Source organism: Oncorhynchus clarkii, chromosome 2, assembly GCF_045791955.1.
Source record: "Oncorhynchus clarkii lewisi isolate Uvic-CL-2024 chromosome 2, UVic_Ocla_1.0, whole genome shotgun sequence".
In the NCBI taxonomy this organism is placed as follows: Eukaryota; Metazoa; Chordata; class Actinopteri; order Salmoniformes; family Salmonidae; genus Oncorhynchus; species Oncorhynchus clarkii.
In genome coordinates, this window is record NC_092148.1 from 70684088 (window position 1) to 70705096 (window position 21009).

Genomic DNA, 21009 nt, shown 5'->3' on the forward strand with positions numbered 1-21009 from the left:
TGATTCGTTTTAAGTCTAATACTGCGGGTAATGGAGTCGCCAATGACTAGAGTTTAAAATTTGTCAGAGCTAATGGTGGGAAGCTTCGGCGTCTCAGACCCCGTAACGGGAGGAGTAGAGACCAGAGAAGACTCGGCCTCTGACTCCGACCCGCTGCTTAATGGGGAAAACCGGTTGAAAGTTTCTGTCGGCTGAATGAGCGACACCGGTTGAGCGTTCCTACAGCATTTCCTTCCAGAAACCGTGAGAAAGTTGTCCGGCTGCGGGGACTGTGCCAGGGGATTTATACTACTATCTGTACTTACTGGTGGCACAGACGCTGTTTCATCCTTTCCTACACTGAAATTACTCTTGCCTAGCGATTGCGTCTGAAGCTGGGCTTGTAGCACAGCTATCCTCGCCGTAAGGCGAGTACAGCGACTGCAATTAGAAGGCATCATGTTAATGTTACTACTTAGCTTCGGCTGTTGAAGGTCCTGACGAACCGTGTCCAGATAAAGCGTCCGGAGTGAAAAAGTTGAGGAGGAAAAAATATAAACGGTAATTAAAAAGTAAAAACCGTAAATTTGTCAGGTAGCAAAACAGGTTGGCAACAGCACAGCAAATCGAAAACAAGTCTGCAAGTCGTGACCGGAAATGACGTTATGACATATGATGGCAGTGCTTGCACATGCGATTTAATAAAAGAGTCTACAAAGTTCGACAATGGCTCTAGCATTGAGCCTATTCCTGCAACCACTGGTCTGCCTGAATTAGTTGCCTTGTTGTGTTTTAAGTTTGTGTAATTTCGGTCAAATGTACAAGCATGGACGTATGGCACATTTGCAACAAAGATATTCATATTCCGGTTTTGAGATGAGGTGGTTTAATAGGGCTCTAGATTAGAGCATACAGTGCCTTGCGAAAGTATTCGGCCACCTTGAACTTTGCGACCTTTTGCCACATTCCAGGCTTCAAACATAAAGATATAAAACTGTATTTTTTTGTGAAGAATCAACAACAAGTGGGACACAATCATGAAGTGGAACGACATTTATTGGATATTTCAAACTTTTTTAACAAATCAAAAACTGAAAAATTGGGCGTGCAAAATTATTCAGCCCCTTTACTTTCAGTGCAGCAAACTCTCTCCAGAAGTTCAGTGAGGATCTCTGAATGATCCAATGTTGACCTAAATGACTAATGATGATAAATACAATCCACCTGTGTGTAATCAAGTCTCCGTATAAATGCACCTGCACTGTGATAGTCTCAGAGGTCCGTTAAAAGCGCAGAGAGCATCATGAAGAACAAGGAACACACCAGGCAGGTCCGAGATACTGTTGTGAAGAAGTTTAAAGCCGGATTTGGATACAAAAAGATTTCCCAAGCTTTAAACATCCCAAGGAGCACTGTGCAAGCGATAATATTGAAATGGAAGGAGTATCAGACCACTGCAAATCTACCAAGACCTGGCCGTCCCTCTAAACTTTCAGCTCATACAAGGAGAAGACTGATCAGAGATGCAGCCAAGAGGCCCATGATCACTCTGGATGAACTGCAGAGATCTACAGCTGAGGTGGGAGACTCTGTCCATAGGACAACAATCAGTCGTATATTGCACAAATCTGGCCTTTATGGAAGAGTGGCAAGAAGAAAGCCATTTCTTAAAGATATCCATAAAAAGTGTTGTTTAAAGTTTGCCACAAGCCACCTGGGAGACACACCAAACATGTGGAAGAAGGTGCTCTGGTCAGACGAAACCAAAATTGAACTTTTTGGCAACAATGCAAAACGTTATGTTTGGCGTAAAAGCAACACAGCTCATCACCCTGAACACACCATCCCCACTGTCAAACATGGTGGTGGCAGCATCATGGTTTGGGCCTGCTTTTCTTCAGCAGGGACAGGGAAGATGGTTAAAATTGATGGGAAGATGGATGGAGCCAAATACAGGACCATTCTGGAACAAAAGACCTGAGACTGGGACGGAGATTTGTCTTCCAACAAGACAATGATCCAAAACATAAAGCAAAATCTACAATGGAATGGTTCAAAAATAAACATATCCAGGTGTTAGAATGGCCAAGTCAAAGTCCAGACCTGAATCCAATCGAGAATCTGTGGAAAGAACTGAAAACTGCTGTTCACAAATGCTCTCCATCCAACCTCACTGAGCTCGAGCTGTTTTGCAAGGAGGAATGGGAAAAAATGTCAGTCTCTCGATGTGCAAAACTGATAGAGACATACCCCAAGCGACTTACAGCTGTAATCGCAGCAAAAGATGGCGCTACAAAGTATTAACTTAAGGGGGCTGAATAATTTTGCACGCCCAATTTTTCAGTTTTTGATTTGTTAAAAAAGTTTGAAATATCCAATAAATGTCGTTCCACTTCATGATTGTGTCCCACTTGTTGTTGATTCTTCACAAAAAAATACAGTTTTATATCTTTATGTTTGAAGCCTGAAATGTGGCAAAAGGTCACAAAGTTCAAGGGGGCCGAATACTTTCGCAAGGCACTGTATGCTCTAATCTGGAGCCCTATTAAACCACCTCATCTCAAAACCGGAACCGTATGTTGTGTAGTAAGCTGTTAGTAGCTCATGTCCCTCCCCCTAATAATTTGGTCCCTTTTACCCTCATAACTTAGCCTACTGTTCTGACTTGGTGGTGCACATGTAGCCTATAGCCTGTTTTAGAGAAATGTCATCATCGAATATTGTAAAGCTTTCATTGTCTGTCACCAAAAGCACTCACAAACTTCTACAGATGCACAATCGAGAGCATCCTGGCGGGCTGTATCACCGCCTGGTACGGCAACTGCTCCGCCCACAACCGTAAGGCTCTCCAGAGGATAGTGAGGTCTGCACAACGCATCACCGGGGGCAAACTACCTGCCCTCCAGGACACCTACACCACCCGATGTGACAGGAAGGCCATAAAGATCATCAAGGACAACAACCACCCGAGCCACTGCCTGTTCACCCCGCTATCATCCAGAAGGCGAGGTCAGTACAGGTGCATCAAAGCTGGGACCGAGAGACTGAAAAACAGCTTCTATCTCAAGGCCATCAGACTGTTAAACAGCCACCACTAACATTGAGTGGCTGCTGCCAACACACTGACTCAACTCCAGCCACTTTAATAATGGGAATTGATGGGAAATGATGTAAAATACGTACGTTTCTGACTTGGTGTAGAGAATTCTGTAAGAATGGCCCATGTTCTGAATTCTGTCGCTGTACACTTCAAAAGTGCTGAACAAATAGTTATACTGACTACGTCCGTCCCAGCTCGCTCATTAATGTCTTAATCGAAATGACGGATTGCCTCTTATCCGCTCGTCGTCCGGTTATGCCATAGTTTGTACATCTCAATTGTCAGTAGAAACAACAAGTAAGTCAGCCACATCAGCTATGTTTTTTTAAAAAGGCAATAAATGAGGCTGAATGAACTGTTTCGCTGCCAGACAAGGCTCTGCTGATAGCAAGGAGTAGCAGAAAGGTGTTGGGATTGCTGTTGGGACTCTGCTGTTGGGACAGCTTTATGTAGGCCCTAACAGTTTGAAGGGCACCGTTTGTCACCGTTATAGTGCAATTCATGTATTGTTTAGTGTTGTGTTGTGTAGTGGCTTTGCTGGCATGCATAAAACATTTTTTTTTTGGGGGGGGGGGGTTGCCCCACCAAGATTTCCATGCTAAAATTGCCACTGCCATAAGGATCCCTTATTCATGTCCTCTTATTACACTATATATAATAAGGATCCCTTATTTCATATAGTGCAACAAGACCACCCATTGTCTGTAAAGTTCTCTACTTTGATAGATTTTAACAAACAATGTTGGAATAATCATGGTCACAAGTCACAACCATGGACTCTAAACTCCATCTGCCTGATAGATTAAAATAAAATATGAATTTTGGTTAAAATATATTACATTTAATTAGGTTTTAGAGTCATAAAGCAATAGGGGAAAGCTAGATTGCTACTGTGTACTGTACATTATTTATTTATTTAATTAGCTCCTTTGCACCCCATTATTTTTATTTCTACATTGCACATTTTTCCACTGCAAATCTACCATTCCAGTGTTTTACTTGCTATATTGTATCTACTTTGCCACCATGGCCTTTTTTTTGCCTTTACCTCCATTATCTCACCTCATTTGCTCACATCGTATATATACTTGTTTCTACTGTATTATTGACTGTATGTTTGTTTTACTCCATGTGTAACTCTGTGTTGTTGTATGTGTCGAACTGCTTTGCTTTATCTTGGCCAGGTCGCAATTGTAAATGAGAACTTGTTCTCAACTTGCCTACCTGGTTAAATAAAGGTGAAAAAAATAAATAAAATAAAACATCACCTGAATGAATAAGAAAAAAAAAATTCTAAACGCTGTAAAACATAAACTCTGGCATATTGTTGTCTAACGTCAACTTTATTGGGGATTTTCAAATGAATAATTTCCCAAAGTAGAAAGAGGAGGAAGGTAAGCGCTACTAAGGTACACAATAGTACATTTTGGTAGCTAGAAGGTGCTCTTTGGTAAAAGGGGTAAATTGGTCATCAAATAGAAAGGAGGACCAAGGCACTCTTCATATAATTGATTAAAATGCCTTTATTAGTATTGCATGTTCAATAGAAACAACGTTTTTAAAAACCGACGCGTTTCGGCTGCATGACCTTCATCAGGGAGTAATTTCCCATATTTGTATTGAACTTTTATTTTTTAGAGGCAAAAATATATCTGTTTTGAGTATCTGTTGTCAACTCTGTCAGTGGCTTGTCAACTCTGCCACTGATGTCTAACCCCATTATTCAAAAAAATATATTGTCATCACTTTTCCGCAACATGTGCTTAAACAATTGAAGTATTTTCTGTGCTAGGCCTAAGGCATAATGTTTGCTTAATAATTTTATGTTCTAAATCTAGAAAAAGCATATCAAAATGCTAACGAAATTAGCCCTGGAACATTTAATAGTGCTATAAAACAAAACAAAAGGAAGTTTCAAGATTTGTATTAGATATTTGAATAATCTAATGTTAGAATTGAACAATCAAGGCCTTTAAACACTTACTGACTCAAATCTCCAGCCACTTTCATAATGGAAAAATTTATGTAAAAAAATGTATCACTAGCCACTTTTAACAATGCCACTTAATATAGTGTTTACATACCCTACAGTACTCATCTCATATGTATATACTGTACTCTATATCATCTACTGCATCTTACTATCTTTATGTAATAGATGTATCACTAGCCACTTTAAACAATGTCATTTTTATATGTTTACATACCCTACATTACTCATCTCATATGTATATACTGTACTCGATACCATCTACTGCATCTTGCCTTTCTGTACCATCACTCATTCATATATCTTTATGTACATATTCTTCATCCCTTTACACTTGTGTGTATAGTGTAGTTGTTGTGAAATTGTTAGGTTAGATTACTCGTTGGTTATTACTGCATTGTCGGAAGTAGAAGCACAAGCATTTCACTACACTCGCATTAACATATGCTAACCATGTGTATATGGCAAATAAAATTGGATTTGATTTGATAGTAAAAATGAAATGCCTTTTCTGGTGTCTGACAGAGTTGACATAAATCCAGTTAGTTGCATTTTATTTAAAAAAATACACATTAAAAATTGGTTGTTTGGTTACATGGTGTGATAGCTGATACTTTGGTCTATCAAAATATATATTTCACATTTTGTTCATATTAAGGCAAATATTGTGGAGAAAAAGTTTACATTGTCCAATCTTTGAAGAATCCATGAGCATCTCTTTTTCTCAACCTCATCGCGAAATGTGTAAAATAGCATGAGATTAGCTATAAAACTGCATTTTATCTCTCTGGCCTTGCTTGGACCTTGCTGGGGGTTCCCACAAAACTGTGCCGTGACTGGCTTAAATCCAATCCGTTTTTCATATTGGACAGACAGGTCTAATATAGACCATACAAATTACACGCGGCAGGTAGCCTAGTGGTTAGAGCGTTGGGCCAGTAAAGATCTGTCATTCTGCCCCTGAGTAAGGCAGTTAACCCACTGTTCCCCGGGCGCCGAAGACTTGGATGTTGATTATGACAGCCCCTGCACCTCTCTGATTCAGAGCGGTTGGGCTGAATGCGGAAGACACATTTCAGATGAAGGCATTCAGTTGTACAACTGACGAGGTATCCCCCTTTCCTTTCCATACATAAATATAGCCCTGTACAGGAAAAACTATCCATTGTTTGTGTTCATAAAATCAAGATCCAGTCTGCCCTTTTGTACTGTCGCCTTAACTCTCTGCGGACTGAATAATTCAGGACTATATGTTAATTACAAAACAATAAATTTACTATTTTAGTTTACTATTTTCTTGCTTCCAGTGTGAAATAAAGCGCCATTCCATACCAGACTTGCACTCTTGGTTTGCCCAATAATGAAAAACAGCTTCTATCACAAGGCCATCAGACTGTTAAACAGCCATCACTAACACAGAGAAACTGCTTCCTACATACATACTCAAAATCATTGGCCACTTTAATTCATTGATCACTAGTCACTTTAATAATGCCACTTTAAAAATAATGTTTACGTATCTTACATTACTCATCTCATATGTATATATTGTGTTTTATACCATCTATTGCATCTTGCCTATGCCGCTCGGTCATCGCTCATCCATATATGTACACATTCTTATTCCAGCCCTTTAGATTCGTGTGTATTAGGTAGTTGTTGTGGAATTGTTAGATGACATATAATTTGAAACTTCTGTGTTACTGTTGATGATCAATTTCACGAAAAGTATTTAATTAATTTACTTCATCATGATATTTGTTATGAATAAATCATGCTTTTTACCAAATTGCGTCTCTCTTGACTTTTTGAATAAACCGATTGTTTGTTTGTAGAATGAGCAGCAATGCTCTTCGTAATGTATAGTCTGTGGATTTGGAAACTAGAAGCACCCCCCATTAACTGCGACACAACATACAGAAAATTGTGTACAGTGCAATATGTAATATGTCCAATATGAAAACAGATTGGATTTAAGCTGATATGCCACTCTTTAAGGGCCGCAGAATGAGCAGCGACACTCATTGGGATGTAAAATCTGTGGATGTGGAATCTAGAAGTGCTTCTGAGTAGAACACTGAGACACATGTATGGTGCAATAAATGATAGGCGTACACTAGAGGAGGCTGCTGAGGGGAGGACTGCTCATAATAATGCCTGGAACGACGCGAATGGAATGGAAACCATGTGTTTGATGTTGTTGATACCTTTCCACCTATTCCGCTCGAGCCATTACCACGTGCCCGTCCTCCCCAATTAAGGTGCCACCAACCTCCTGTGGCGTACACACACAAAAACATTGTTAACCATGTAGGTTTGAAATGTTTTTTAAAAAATCAGCAAATAAATCAAAGAATATTTCATAGAAATACGTTTAATTTGTTTTTCTATGAAAAATATATCGATAATTGTGAACATTTTCCTTAATATTCGCCCAAATGATTCACTTACAAAGTTTACAGGACGGGACTCTTATTCTGAAGGATTCCAAAAATCCGTGACCCAGAAGTACTTAGTTATTCTTGCCTGCTTTACAGCGGTATCACTGAGGAAGAAAGAACAGAAGGCGACAGGAGTGAAGAAAGGAAACTGCCTGCTGGACAACAACAACATTGACAGCACCTTCAAATATGGTACAAAAAATATAATTAATAATTTTAACATGACATGTTTTGCCTCATGTAAAGTGTTTAATAATAGTTATGTAAAGGGTAGATACGTGACGGCAACAAAAGCAAATATCCATTATCAACCCATCCCACTTTACTTAAGCTTGCTAGCTAACGTTATGCTAGCTCTCAAAAACCCTTCCTAACGGGGTTTCAGGGGTTACGTTCGCCCGCATTTAGCTCCATGTGAACCACAATTCCGACGCTGTGTTTAAATGTTTAGGAAAGGCAATCATCGATTTCAAACCTGTTTTCGAAACATATTATGATATTCCCCTTATCTTTTATATCAGGAAGAGTCTTTCAAATAAAAATCATAGCTATAGTTAAAATCTAATTTTATTTATCACATGCGCCGAATATAAGAGGATGCCTTACAGTGAAATGCTTACTTACAAGCCCCTTAACAATGCTTTAAGAAGTTAAGTAAAACGTAGATAAGTAAAATAAATAAATAAAAGTAACAAATAATTCAACAGCAGCAGTAAGAATAAGAATAGCGAGGCTATATAGGGGGTTACCAGTACAATGTGCGGGGCACCGGTTAGTCGAGGTAATTGAGGTAATATGTAGAGTTAAAGTGACTATGCATAGATAATAATCAGAGAGTAGCAGCAGTGTAAAAGAGGGGTCTGGGTAGCCCTTTGATGAGCTGTTCAGAAGTCTTATGGCTTGGGGGTAGAAGCCTTTTGGACCTAGACTTGGCGCTCCGGTACTGCTTGCCGTGCGGTAACAGAGAGAACAGTCTATGACTAGGGTGGCTGGAGTCTTTGACAATTTTTAGGGCCTTCCTCTGACACCGCCTGGTATAGAGGTCCTGGATGGCGGGAGGCTTGGCCCCAGTGATGTACTGGGCCGTACGCACTACCCTCTGTAGCTTTTGAGGATCTGAGGACCGATGCCAAATCTTTTCAGTCTCCTGAGGGGGAATAGGCTTTGCGTGCCTTTGTCGTAGTGTTTGGACCATGATAGTTTGTTGTTGTGGACATCAAGGAACTTGAAGTTCTCAACCTGCTCCACTGCAGCCCTGTCGACGAGAATGGGGGCGTGCTCTGTCCTCCTTTTCAAATGTTTTAAAATTACATTTTTACCCCCCTTTTCTTCCCAATTTCGTGGTATCCAATTGTTAGTAATTACTATCTTGTCTCATCGCTACAACTCCCATACGGGCTCGGGAGAGACGAAGGTCGAAAGCTATGCGTCCTCCGAAACACAACCCAACCACTGCTTCTTAACACAGCGCGCCTCCAACCCGGAAGCCAGCCGCACCAATGTGTCGGAGGAAACACCATGCACCTGGCTACCTTGGTTAGCATGTACTGCGCCAGGCCCGCCACAGGAGTTGCTGGTGCGCGATGAGACAAGGATATCCCTACCGGCCAAACCCTCCCTAACCCGGACGACGCTAGGCCAATTGTGCGTCGCCCCACGGGCTCCCCGGTCGCGGCCGGCTGTGACAGAGCCTGGGCGCAAACCCAGAGTCTCTGGTGGCGCAGTGGTCTAGGACACTGCATCACAGTGCTAGCTGTGCCACCAGAGACTCTGGGTTTGCGCCCGGGAGGCCCTCTCCTCCTTTTCCAGTAGTCCACAATCATCTCCTTTGTCTTGATCACATTGAGGGAGAGGTTGTTGTCCTGGCACCACACGACCAGGTATCTGACCTCCTCCTTATAGGCTGTCTCATCGTTGTTGGTGATCAGACCTACCACTTGTGTCATCGGCAAACTTGATAATGGTGTTGGCATCGTGCCTGGCCATGCAGTCAGGAAGTACAGGAGGGGACTGAGCACACACCCCTGAGGGTCCCTGTGTTGATGATCAGTGTGGCAGATGTGTTACCTACCCTTACCACCTGGGGGCGGCCTGTCAGGAAGTCCAGGATCCAGTTGCAGAGGGAGGTGTTTAGTGCCAGGGTCCTTAGCTTAGTGGTGAGCTTTGAGGGCACTATGGTGTTGGAACAATGAGCTGTAGTCAATGAATAGTATTCTCACATAGGTGTTCCTTTAGTCCAGGTGGGAAAGGGCAGTGTTGAGTGCAATAGATATGGCATCATCTGTGGATCTGTTGGGGCGGTATACACATTGGAGTGGGTCTAGGGTTTCTGGGATAATGGTGTTGATGTGAGCCATGACCAGCCTTTCAAAGCACTTCATGGCTACAGATGTGAGTGGTAGTCATTTAGGAAGGTTACCTTAGTGTTCTTGGGCAGTTTTGTAGCAGTTTTGCACAGATCCACAATTTGTGTGGCTCCAGTTGACGAACTACACTTACACACAGGTGTTCGGAGCACGCTAGATACAGTAGCCAATTATCACAGTTGGCCGACTATGTCTTCCGTCTGTCTTCCATAAACCAGCGATGTTACATGTGGATATGGCCATGTGGGAACACTAACCCTATAAAGGTGTGTAGTAATTTAAGCTTTTGTTTTTTGTAAATGTATTTATTTCTGAAGATATATTGCTTATATTTCCAAAAAGCGAGGCATGTTAATGTTTAGAGCAAGCTTCAAGCCTCTTAACAAAACTCCCCCAGTCAGAAGATACTATCATCAATAGTCGCTAAAGTGGTTAGCTACTATGAATGCGGTAACATTTATGCTAACTGTTGACTGTCTTGAGGGTCTTGGTCAGATGAGCGTGCTAAAGCTGCTTGCTAAAGCATAAAGATTTTGTGCTGTTTTATTTTCTCCCCTAAACAGGCAGAAGTTGAGGAGACACTAAAGAGAATTCAAACTCACAAAGGTGTAATTGGAACAATAGTTGTTAATGCCGAGGGTAAGCAATAAAATCCCATGCCTACATTCTCTTATAGGAGCTGTACCTATAGCCACAAATATGTGGAGACAATTTTACACTTTAGACATACAATTTGAATATATCTAGCAGGCTAACTAATCAGTACTACTCTCATCACCTCTACTAAAGTTGATGCTATGTGTTGGTCATTCTCAGGTATCCCAATCAGAACTACCTTAGACAACTCCACTACGGTGCAGTATGCTGGTCTGCTGCACCAGCTCACTATGAAAGCCAGGAGCACAGTCCGAGACCTCGACCCTCAGAACGACTTGACCTTCCTCCGCATCCGCTCCAAGAAGCATGAGATCATGGTGGCACCTGGTGAGTGAAGCAGAGGTGTCTGGGCCTCCCTCGAGAACCTGAACCACATGTGAACATCAATATATCTGACACATCGATATTGTGCGGTTAATTTATGAACTATTTCATTAATTGTTTAAGGTAAAGTTAATGAAACAATTACATTTAATAAAAGACATTCAGTGAAATGTAATGAGACACATTCAGTGGTTTTACAGTTTGTTTTCTCCTCTCTTCCAGACAAGGAGTATCTATTGATAGTCATCCAGAACCCCAGTGAATAGCCCCAGGATGTTCCTGTGAGAGTCAGGCTGTAGCTCCTCACACACTGATCTTTCTCAAGAATATATGTTTTGTTTAGCTGAACCACACTTTTTGCTTTCTTTGTATTTTCTTTTTTGTTTACTTTTGAAACTCTGCAATATGATGCCTTACTCTATATACTAATTATCTTTCTTAGCCATTGTCGTCAATTCAAAACAATAAACAAGGATGTCATAACAATTGTATGTCTAGATGTCCTTTTTTTCCTGTTTCCGATGTCCACATCTGTATGATATGATTAAAAAAAATATATATATATACAGTGCCTTGCGAAAGTATTCGGCCCCCTTGAACTTTGCGACCTTTTGCCACATTTCAGGCTTCAAACATAAAGATAAAAAACTGTATTTTTTGGTGAAGAATCAACAACAAGTGGGACACAATCATGAAGTGGAACGACATTTATTGGATATTTCAAACTTTTTTAACAAATCAAAAACTGAAAAATTGGGCGTGCAAAATTATTCAGCCCCTTTACTTTCAGTGCAGCAAACTCTCTCCAGAAGTTCAGTGAGGATCTCTGAATGATCCAATGTTGATCTAAATGACTAATGATGATAAATACAATCCACCTGTGTGTAATCAAGTCTCCGTATAAATGCACCTGCACTGTGATAGTCTCAGAGGTCCGTTAAAAGCGCAGAGAGCATCATGAAGAACAAGGAACACACCAGGCAGGTCCGAGATACTGTTGTGAAGAAGTTTAAAGCCGGATTTGGATACAAAAAGATTTCCCAAGCTTTAAACATCCCAAGGAGCACTGTAGTGGAGAAGGTACGGTGGGATTCGAAATGGTCAGTGATCTGTTTGTTAACTTGGCTTTCAAAGATTTAGAAAGGCAGGGCAGGATGGATATAGGTCTATAACGGTTTGGGTCTAGAGTGTCTTCCCCTCTGTTGAGGGGGATGCCCGCGGTAGCTTTCCAATTTTTGGGGATCTTAGACGATACAAAAGAGAGGTTGAACAGGCTCGTAATAGGGGTTGCAACATTTTCGGCAGATCATTTTAGAAAGAGAGGTTCCAGATTGTCTAGCCCTGCTGATTTGTAGGGATCCAGATTCTGCAGCCCTTTCAGAACCTCCGCTGTCAGGATTTGGGTGAAGGAGAAGCAGGAGGGGGGGCTTGGGCAAGTTTCTGTGGGGGGTGCAGGGCTCTTGAGTGGGGTAAGGGTAGCCAGGTGGAAAGCATGGCCAGCCGTTGAAAAATGCTTATTGACATGATCGATTATCGTAGATTTATCGGTGGTGACAGTGTCTCCTAGCCTCAGTACAGTGGGCAGCTGGGAGGAGGTGCTCTTATTCTCCATGGACTTTACAGTGTCCCAAATTTTGGAGGAATTAGTGCTACAGGATGCAAATTTCTGTTTGAAAAAGCTAGCCTTAGCTTTCCTAACTGACTGTGTATATTGGTTCCTGACTTCCCTGAAAAGTTGCATATCGCGGGGGCTATTTGATGCTAATGCAGTACTCCACAGGATGTTTTTGTGCTGGTCAAGGGTAGTCAAGTCTTGGGTGAACCAAACCATATCTGTTCTTATTTCTACATTTTTTGAATGGGGCATGCTTATTTAAGATGGTGAGGAAAGCACTTTTAAAGAGCAACCAGGCATCCTCGACTGACGGGATGAGGTCAATATCCTTCTAGGATACCCGGGCCAGGTCGATTAGAAAGGCCTGTTCACTGAAGTGTTTTAGGGAGCGTTTGACAGTGATGAGGGGTGGTCATTTGACCGCGGACCCATTACGGACGCAGGCAATGAGGCAGTGATTGCTGAGATCCTGGTTGAAGACAACAGAGGTGTATTTAGAGGGCAAGTTGGTCAGGATGATATCTATGAGGGTGCCCATGGTTACGGATTTATGTTTGTACCTGGTAGGTTCCTTGATAATTTGTGTGAGATTGAAGGCATCTAGCTTAGATTGTAGGACGGCCGGGGTGCTAAGCATATCCCAGTTTAGGTCACCTAACAGTACGAACTCTGAAGATAGATGTGGGGCAATCAATTCACATATGGTGTCCAGGGCACAGCTGGGGGATGAGGGGGGTCTTTAACAAGCAACCACAGTGAGATACTTATTTCTGGAAAGGTGGATTTTTAAAAGTATAAGCTCGAATTGTTTGGGCACAGACCTGGATAGTATGACAGAACTCTGCAGGCTATCTCTGCAGTAGATTGCAACTCCGCCCCCTTTGCCATTTCTATCTTGTCTGAAAATGTTGGGGATGGACATTTCAGAATTGATGGTGGCATTCCTAAGCCAGGATTCAGACACGGCTAGGACATCAGGGTTGGCGGAGTGTGCTAAAGCAGTGAATAAAACAAACTTAGGGAGGAGGCTTCTGGTGTTAACATGCATGAAACCAAGGCTTTTACGGTTACAGAAGTCAACAAATGAGAGCACCTTAGGAATAGGTGTGGTGCTGGGGGCAACAGGGCCTGGGTTAACCTCTACATCACCAGAGGAGCAGAGGAGGAGTAGGATAAGGGTACAGCTAAAGGCTATAAGAACTGGTCGTCTAGTGTGTTGGGGACAAAGAAAGAAAGGAGCAGATTTCTGGGCGTGGTAGAATCAATTCAGGGCATAATGTACAGACAAGGGTATGGTATGATGTGAGTATAGTGGAGGTAAACCTAGGCATTGAATGACAATGAGAGTGGTTGCGTCTCTGGAGGCAACAGTAAAACCAGGTGAGGTCTCCGCATGTGTGGAGGGTGCGACAAAATAGTTATCTAAGGCATTTAGGGCAGGGCTGGGGGCTCCATAGTGAAATAAAACAATAATAACTAACCTAAACAGCAGTAGACAAGGCATATTGACGTTAGGAGAGGCATGAGTAGCCGAATAATCATAGGGTCCAATGACCAGCAATAAGTGATTCGGGGCATTTCTGTAGTTGCTAGTACGCTAGGTGAGCTGGAGACACAGCGATTCAGAAAGCTAGCGGGCCTTGGCCAGCAGATGGATCTTTGGCGATGTCGCAACGGAAAAGCCTGTTGAAACCACCTCGGACGATTATGTCGGCAGACCAGTCGTGATGGATCGGCGGGGCTCCGTGTCGGCAGTAAAGGGTCCAGGCCAATTGGCAAAAGAGGTATTGTAGCCCAACAATTAGCTGTTGGACCTCTTCGGCTAGTCGGGAGATGGGCCTAGCTTGAGGCTAGCTCAAGGTTAACTGGTGCTTGCTTTGGAACAGAGACGTTAGCCAGGAGTAGCCACTCGGATTGCAGCTAGCTAGTTGCGATGATCCGGTGTAAAGGTTCAGAGCTTGCGATAGGAATCCGGAGATGTAGAGATAGAGAATGTAGAGAAAAAGCAGTCCGATATGCTCTGGGTTAATGTCGCGCTGGTGTCCTAGTTAACTTTGAAGACCCCTAGCAGTGGCTAACTGAGTACTAGCTAGTTAGCTGGCTACCTTCTGATGGGGGTTCCGGTTCTAAAGTATAGAAATAGCAGATCCGTACCACATTGGGTGATGCGGGTTGCAGGAGAGTATATTCAGCCCGTAGTTGGAAAGTGAGATTAAAATATGTACGGAATATATACAGAAAAAAAAGAGGAAAACTATATTTACACCAGACAGGACGGGACAAGACAAAACACACGTCCGACTGCTACGCCATCTTGGATACTGAAGAATATACAGTCTATATTAGGAGGGTAGAGATTATTGTCTGAATCTGATTTCCTTTAATCAGTGTTAATTTGGAGGAAGGTTGGTGTGTTGGAGACAACTCTGACCAAACTTTACAGCTCTATCACTGTGCAGCCGTATCGGATATGTTTTGTTTATCGCAAGCTCTGAACCTTTACACCGGATCATCGCAACTAGCTAGCTGCAATCCGAGTGACAGCTGTTCTAGAATGCTGGATAAATGAGTTAGCCAGCTAACAAAATTGCTTGAAATAAGTTCCTCTTTTTGAGAAATATAGACTTGTAATTGACTCAACAACCCATATACAAATGTAGCTTTTTTAATCAACCAGAAACTCAAGTCATATGTGTTGTTTTATCAATGTTAGCTGGGTAATTTAATAATCCTGCTTCCTGGAATACCCCACTAGTATACCTACCTCAGCAACAACAAAAAAAACATCACTTTTTCAGGACCCTGTCTTTCAAAGATAATTTGTAAAAATCAAAATAACTTCACAGATCTTCATTGTAAAGGCTTTAAACACTGTTTCCCATGCTTGTTCAATGAACCATAAACAATTAATGAACATGCACCTGTGGAACAGTAATTAAGACACTAACAGCTTACAGACGGTAGGCATATAAGGTCACAGTTACGGCCTTTCTACTGACTCTGAAAAACAAAAGAAAGAAAGAAACCAAAAGAAAGTTGCCCAGGGTCCCTACTCATCTGCGTGAACGTGCCTTAGGCATGCTGCAAGGAGGCATGACGACTGCAGATGTGGCCAGGGCAATAAATTGCAATGTCCGTACTGTGAGACGCCTAAGATAGCGCTACAGGGAGACAGGACGGACAGCTGATCGTCCTCACAGTGGCAGACCACGTGTAACAACACCTGCACAGAATCAGTACATCCGAACATCACACCTGCGGGACAGGTACAGGATGGCAACAACAACTGCCCGAGTTTCACCAGGAATGCACAATCCCTCCATCAGTGCTCAGACTGTCCGCAATAGGCTGAGAGAGGCTGGACTGAGGGCTTGTAGGCCTGTTCTCACCAGACATAACCAGCAACAACGCAGCCTATGGGCACAAACCCACCGTCGCTGGACCAGACAGGACTGGCAAAAAGTGCCCTTCAGTGACGAGTCACGGTTTTGTCTCACTAGGGGTGATGGTCGGATTCGCATTTATCGTCGAAGTAATGAGCGTTACACCGAGGCCTGTACTCTTGAGCGGGATCGATTTGGAGGTTGAGGTTCTGTCATGATTTGTGGCGGTTTGTCACCGAATCATTGGACTGAGCTTGTTGTCATTGCAGGCAATCTCAATGTTGTGCTTTACAGGGAAGGCATCCTCCTCCCTCATGTGGTACCCTTCCTGTAGGCTCATCCTGACATGACCCTCCAGCATGACAATCCCACCAGCTATACTGCTCGTTCTGTGCGTGATTTGGCCAGCGAAGAGCTTGGGTTGGAGGGTGAGGGCTAGGGCCATTCCCCCCTGAAATGTCCCGGAATTTGCAGGTGCCTTGGTGGAAGAGTGGGGTAACATCTCGCAGCAAGGAACGGGCAAATCTGGTGCAGTCCATGAGGAGGAGATGCACTGCAGTACTTACTGCAGCTGGTGGCACCAGATACTGACTGTTACTTCTGATTTTGACCCCCCCTTTGTTCAGGGACACATTATTCCATTTCTGTTAGTCACATGTCTGTGGAACTTGTTCAGTTTATGTCTCAGTTGTTGAATCTTATGTTCATACAAATATTTACAAGTTAAGTTTGCTGAAAATTAACACAGTTGACAGTGAGAGGACGTTTTTTTTTTGCTGAGTTTATTATTCTATGGCGTGAACTCAAATCAAATACCAGGACGGCCCAGTAGAGGGCATACATGGGCTGTCACTGTGCATTCTCAGTGCTGTGATATTCACATCTTGAAAACAAATGTTCAGAATTTTTCCTGTATGTGGGTGTTATCATGTATAGAACATTGGGCGAATTCGTTTTGCATTGCACGGTGCCCCGGGTAGGCGGCGTTTGTACATTTTAGACCAATCCATTGGTCCTTAACCGAAATCTCCACCCACCTGGGGGCACCGGGTTATGCAAAACACACTTGCCCAATGATGGAAATGTTACTAGTGACCAAAACAAGTGCATATCCACCACAGCCACTACTGCTGGAGGTGAGGCATGTGGTCTACATGTGCCTCTCCTCAGGTTACAGGTTTTTGAATGGAACTACAATACAAGCTCACAAATCATTGGCTCACTTTAATTGGACTTAATTTTTTTCTTCACATTTTACAATGTTTCTCTAATACTTAGCTATTTATTTGCATGGTAGGTCATTAAATATGGATATGTTGGTCATCAGTTAAACAAGCACAGTGTTAATGTGCAGACTTTGTCTTTGGATTATTGAGGATCTTGTATTGTGATATTGATAAACTAACAACAATTCTACATAGAAATTAAAAATATGACACTGAATATGAACCAAAGTACCTCCATTTCAAGTTTATTCTACATCATTTAACACAAACATGATACAATACAATCAAGCAGTTATCTTCACGAAGGCACATAATCAATATACAGTATTAGTTTCATTACAAATATTTTCTAAAGTCCCGAAAACACAGATTTCAGTTATAGTGAAACAGCCAAGCAACTTAATAATCAAGTATGTATAATTGACTACTACCCTCTCAGACTTCACCATCATTCCCTCCACCATTGAAGTGCACATATGACTCATTTGTTTACACTTTGTTTATACTTAATTTGCTTATACATATTTGTTGATTGAACAATCTGTTTTGTTACATATCATTTTGTGGTTTTCATATAAATCCTCTGGTTTCCAACGTCACCTGCACTGTATGTCTTTCACTAGTTGTTTTGTGTGTGAATAACTAAACTGTATATGCTTATCATTGAATAGGTGTCAGTATCCTCACAGATGAGTCATCATAATAAAACCCAAACGCTGTGTGAGTGTGGTCAGAACTCTGTGGAAGAGGGTCATTGTGTCAGAGACACTAAAAGGACAGAGTTCCTGCCCTGTGGTCCATGTACACTCCTACACTGGAGGTGCAGGGAACAGGGATATCCGTCTTGTTTTGATTGTGCCAGAAAGTGTGAATGGGTGGGTTGCAGTTCAAACCCCAGAACTGATAATTCCATCGAAAATAACTCTCATATTCCTCTCCATCCCTGCTGAGGCTTTTGTATGAGACAGCTACTTCAACTCTCTCCCTGCTCCACTCTACTTCCCAGTAGCAGGCTCCAGACAGACCCTTTCTACACAACACCAGTCAATGTCGATAAATCTGTCTGGATGGTAAGGATAGGACTGAGACTCTTCTACATATCCCCTTTCTGTTCCCCTCAGACAGCCAGAGGTACTCATTGGCTGGGTCTGGATCCAAAGTGAGCTAGCAGGAGTCTGAGAAAAACATATAAAAATGTTTTATGAAATGCCGTTAGGTGTGTGGGTTTGTGTTTCTGTGACTGCTAGTAAATGGTCATGAGTATGCATACTTATGGGGTATATACACTGTACTGTATGTATATTTCGTAGTAGAATTAGAAAAAAATTGCTTACATTTCAAGAACTCTCTGGTATTGGGATCAGTAAGTGGAACAATGTAAACCGTTTTCACTAATGAAGAAAAATAGTCATATTAATGGTCATTGTCCACAATTATCACTTGGTAACATGGTGTATATTCTTGTCAAAATATTCAATTTCCCAGATATATTTCTGTCAATATGTGTTCATCATTACCTGCTCCAGATATCTTCACCATGTTCTTTTTCATCAAGTTTTATAGTGGCTTTTTCAGGTCAGAGACACATTTCTTCACACAATCATACGATTTGTGTGAGTTGATAGAGATGCTGGGTAAGGCTTCAGATCCAGGAAGGACACAGAGAGACTGGAAACTACTGAGAGATAAATAAATGAAAGAAAAAGACTGAGAAGCAAAGGCATTTACAATCTAAAACTTTTTGAGATCAGGGTAAATTAGACAGGTGTCCCATAAAATGACAACAATTCCACATGGTCTTTCAGAGGACAAGATGGAGCAAACACCATATTGCCTTACCTATCCAATCCTCTCTGATCTACACACGTGCCTATGTATGGGATGATTTGGTATTCAGGGATCATGTGAGACTGCTCAGGCCTGTAAAGAACCAGTGATGTAACCTAGGTTGTCACCTGGAGGAAATGGATGTGTACCTCTGTGTGAGAGAGCTGCTTTATATCAGCATCTTTCCTCCTCAGCTCAGCCACCTCCTGCTCCAGTTGCTCCAGGAGTCCTTCAGCCCAACTCACTTCAGCCTTCTCCTGGGCTCTGTTCAGCTCCTTCACCTCAGAGTGCCTTGTTTTAATAGAGTGGATCAGCTCAGTAAAGATCCTCCACTGCTGCCTGTGCAGAGTCCTGTTAGGACACACAGAGAGCAGGGGGGTCCATTTGAACAGCCCATTCACTCAGCTCTCACCAGGATCCTAGACAGCCTGTAATATATACAGTACCAGTCAAAAGTTTGGAAACACCTACTCATTCAAGGGTTTTTCCTTATTTGTACTTTTTTCTACATTGTAGAATAATAGTGAAGACATCAAAACTATGAAATAACACATATGGAATCATGTAGTAACCAAAAAAAGTGTTAAACAAATCAAAATATATTTTATATTTAAATTATTCAAAGTAGCCACCCATTGCCTTGATGACAGTAGGTGTGTCCAACCTTTTGACTGGTACTGTACTTATGGTATAACACTCACCTTTAGATATTCCACAGCCTGTCTCAGCTCCTGTATCTCCTCCTCTCTTTCCTGGATTATCTGGTTGAATTTCTGATGATTCTTCCCAATGTGTTTGTGCAGAGAAATACATCATACCACATTGAAACAAATGTAGTGTCTAATACATCAAACAGCCCTATGTGAACTTAATGAGAGACCATGTATAAATATAGTTTAGGCTGAAATTAAATAGTGTGGGGTGGCATGCTATCTGTTTAGATTATGTATACAGCTAGAAGATAGACACATTTTTGTAAATAGCCTCTTACAGTGGGGTTCCTATCCAGTTTCTCTATCCTTTCTGGTGCAGCTGAACCAGCATCATGGCCTTAATGTTCATCCATCGTACACAAATACAGCAGTAAATCTCTAGCAGTTTGTCATGATGAGATTATATTTTCTCCTGTAGTTGTGTCAATGCTTTGACCAGTTTGTGCTTCTTAAAGGCAGGGGATTTATTGTGAGTTTGAGATGAGTCTCACAGTAAGAGGCCAGACACACCAGACAGGACTTGACTGCTTTGAGTTCTCCAAGTGCAGACATCACACTCTACATTTCCAGGTCCAGTTTAACAGCGAGCTGGAGGAGCAGCTCAGGGTCCTGTTTTCTTTAGTTTTCCACCAATTCAGCCAGAAGAGTGTTTTTCTTCAGAACAGGCCTGGGAATTAAGCTTTCCTTACACATGGGATAGCTGTAGACAGCCATCGGGTCATCCTGATCCCATCAGCCCTGAATACGGGTGGGTATCATTTGTGGAACGTTAAAACAGGAATCTGTTCCAAAAACTTCGTAAAGTACACGGTTGCCAACAAATGCCTACAAAGTAACATTATCAATTAACCTAACGTTAGCGAAATAGCTGCCATTTAGGCAGGCATAAACTCATCACGTAACGTATTCTTAATGTTTGTCAATAGGCTACCAGAGTGAGGACAGACATTTTTTCGGAATAAACATGGCGAGTGAAAAACGTAATGAATTAGTATACTACCTAATAGGTATCATATTCTGCCGCAATACTGCCGCAACTTTGTATGCGTTATTTGTAGGCAACCTTGCTATTTACGAAGTTTTTGGAACAGATTCCTGTTGAAACGTTCAACAAATTATACCCACCCAACAGCTGAACTGAACCCGATATTTTAAAAAGACCTACCTAAAACGTATAGTTATTTAGTGCACCACCGATTAAAACCTGTTTCTAACAAGTTTCCAGTTTTAATAAGGAATTTTTAAAAAATCACTACACTAACCGACAGTGTGTGTAGTAGAAGTAACAAAGACCATCATATACGTTTCCTTCTTTTCCTGTGGCTTCCTGGTTCTGTCCGTGATGATAGGTACCAGGTCTGCCCAGAAGAGGGTGCAAGTGGTCTGTC

At 42.0% G+C, this 21009-nt stretch overlaps 1 protein-coding gene across 1 annotated transcript; it reads left to right on the forward strand.

The window, feature by feature from the left end:
- The first annotated feature begins 7597 nt into the window (after nt 1-7597).
- On the forward strand, nt 7598-11343 carry LOC139382325 (dynein light chain roadblock-type 2-like). Its single transcript, XM_071126258.1, has 4 exons — nt 7598-7702; nt 10440-10515; nt 10693-10860; nt 11080-11343. The coding sequence occupies exons 1-4, from the start codon at nt 7700-7702 to the stop codon at nt 11121-11123; spliced, it is 291 nt and encodes a 96-aa protein (XP_070982359.1). The 5' UTR covers nt 7598-7699; the 3' UTR covers nt 11124-11343.
- The last annotated feature ends 9666 nt before the right edge of the window (nt 11344-21009 follow it).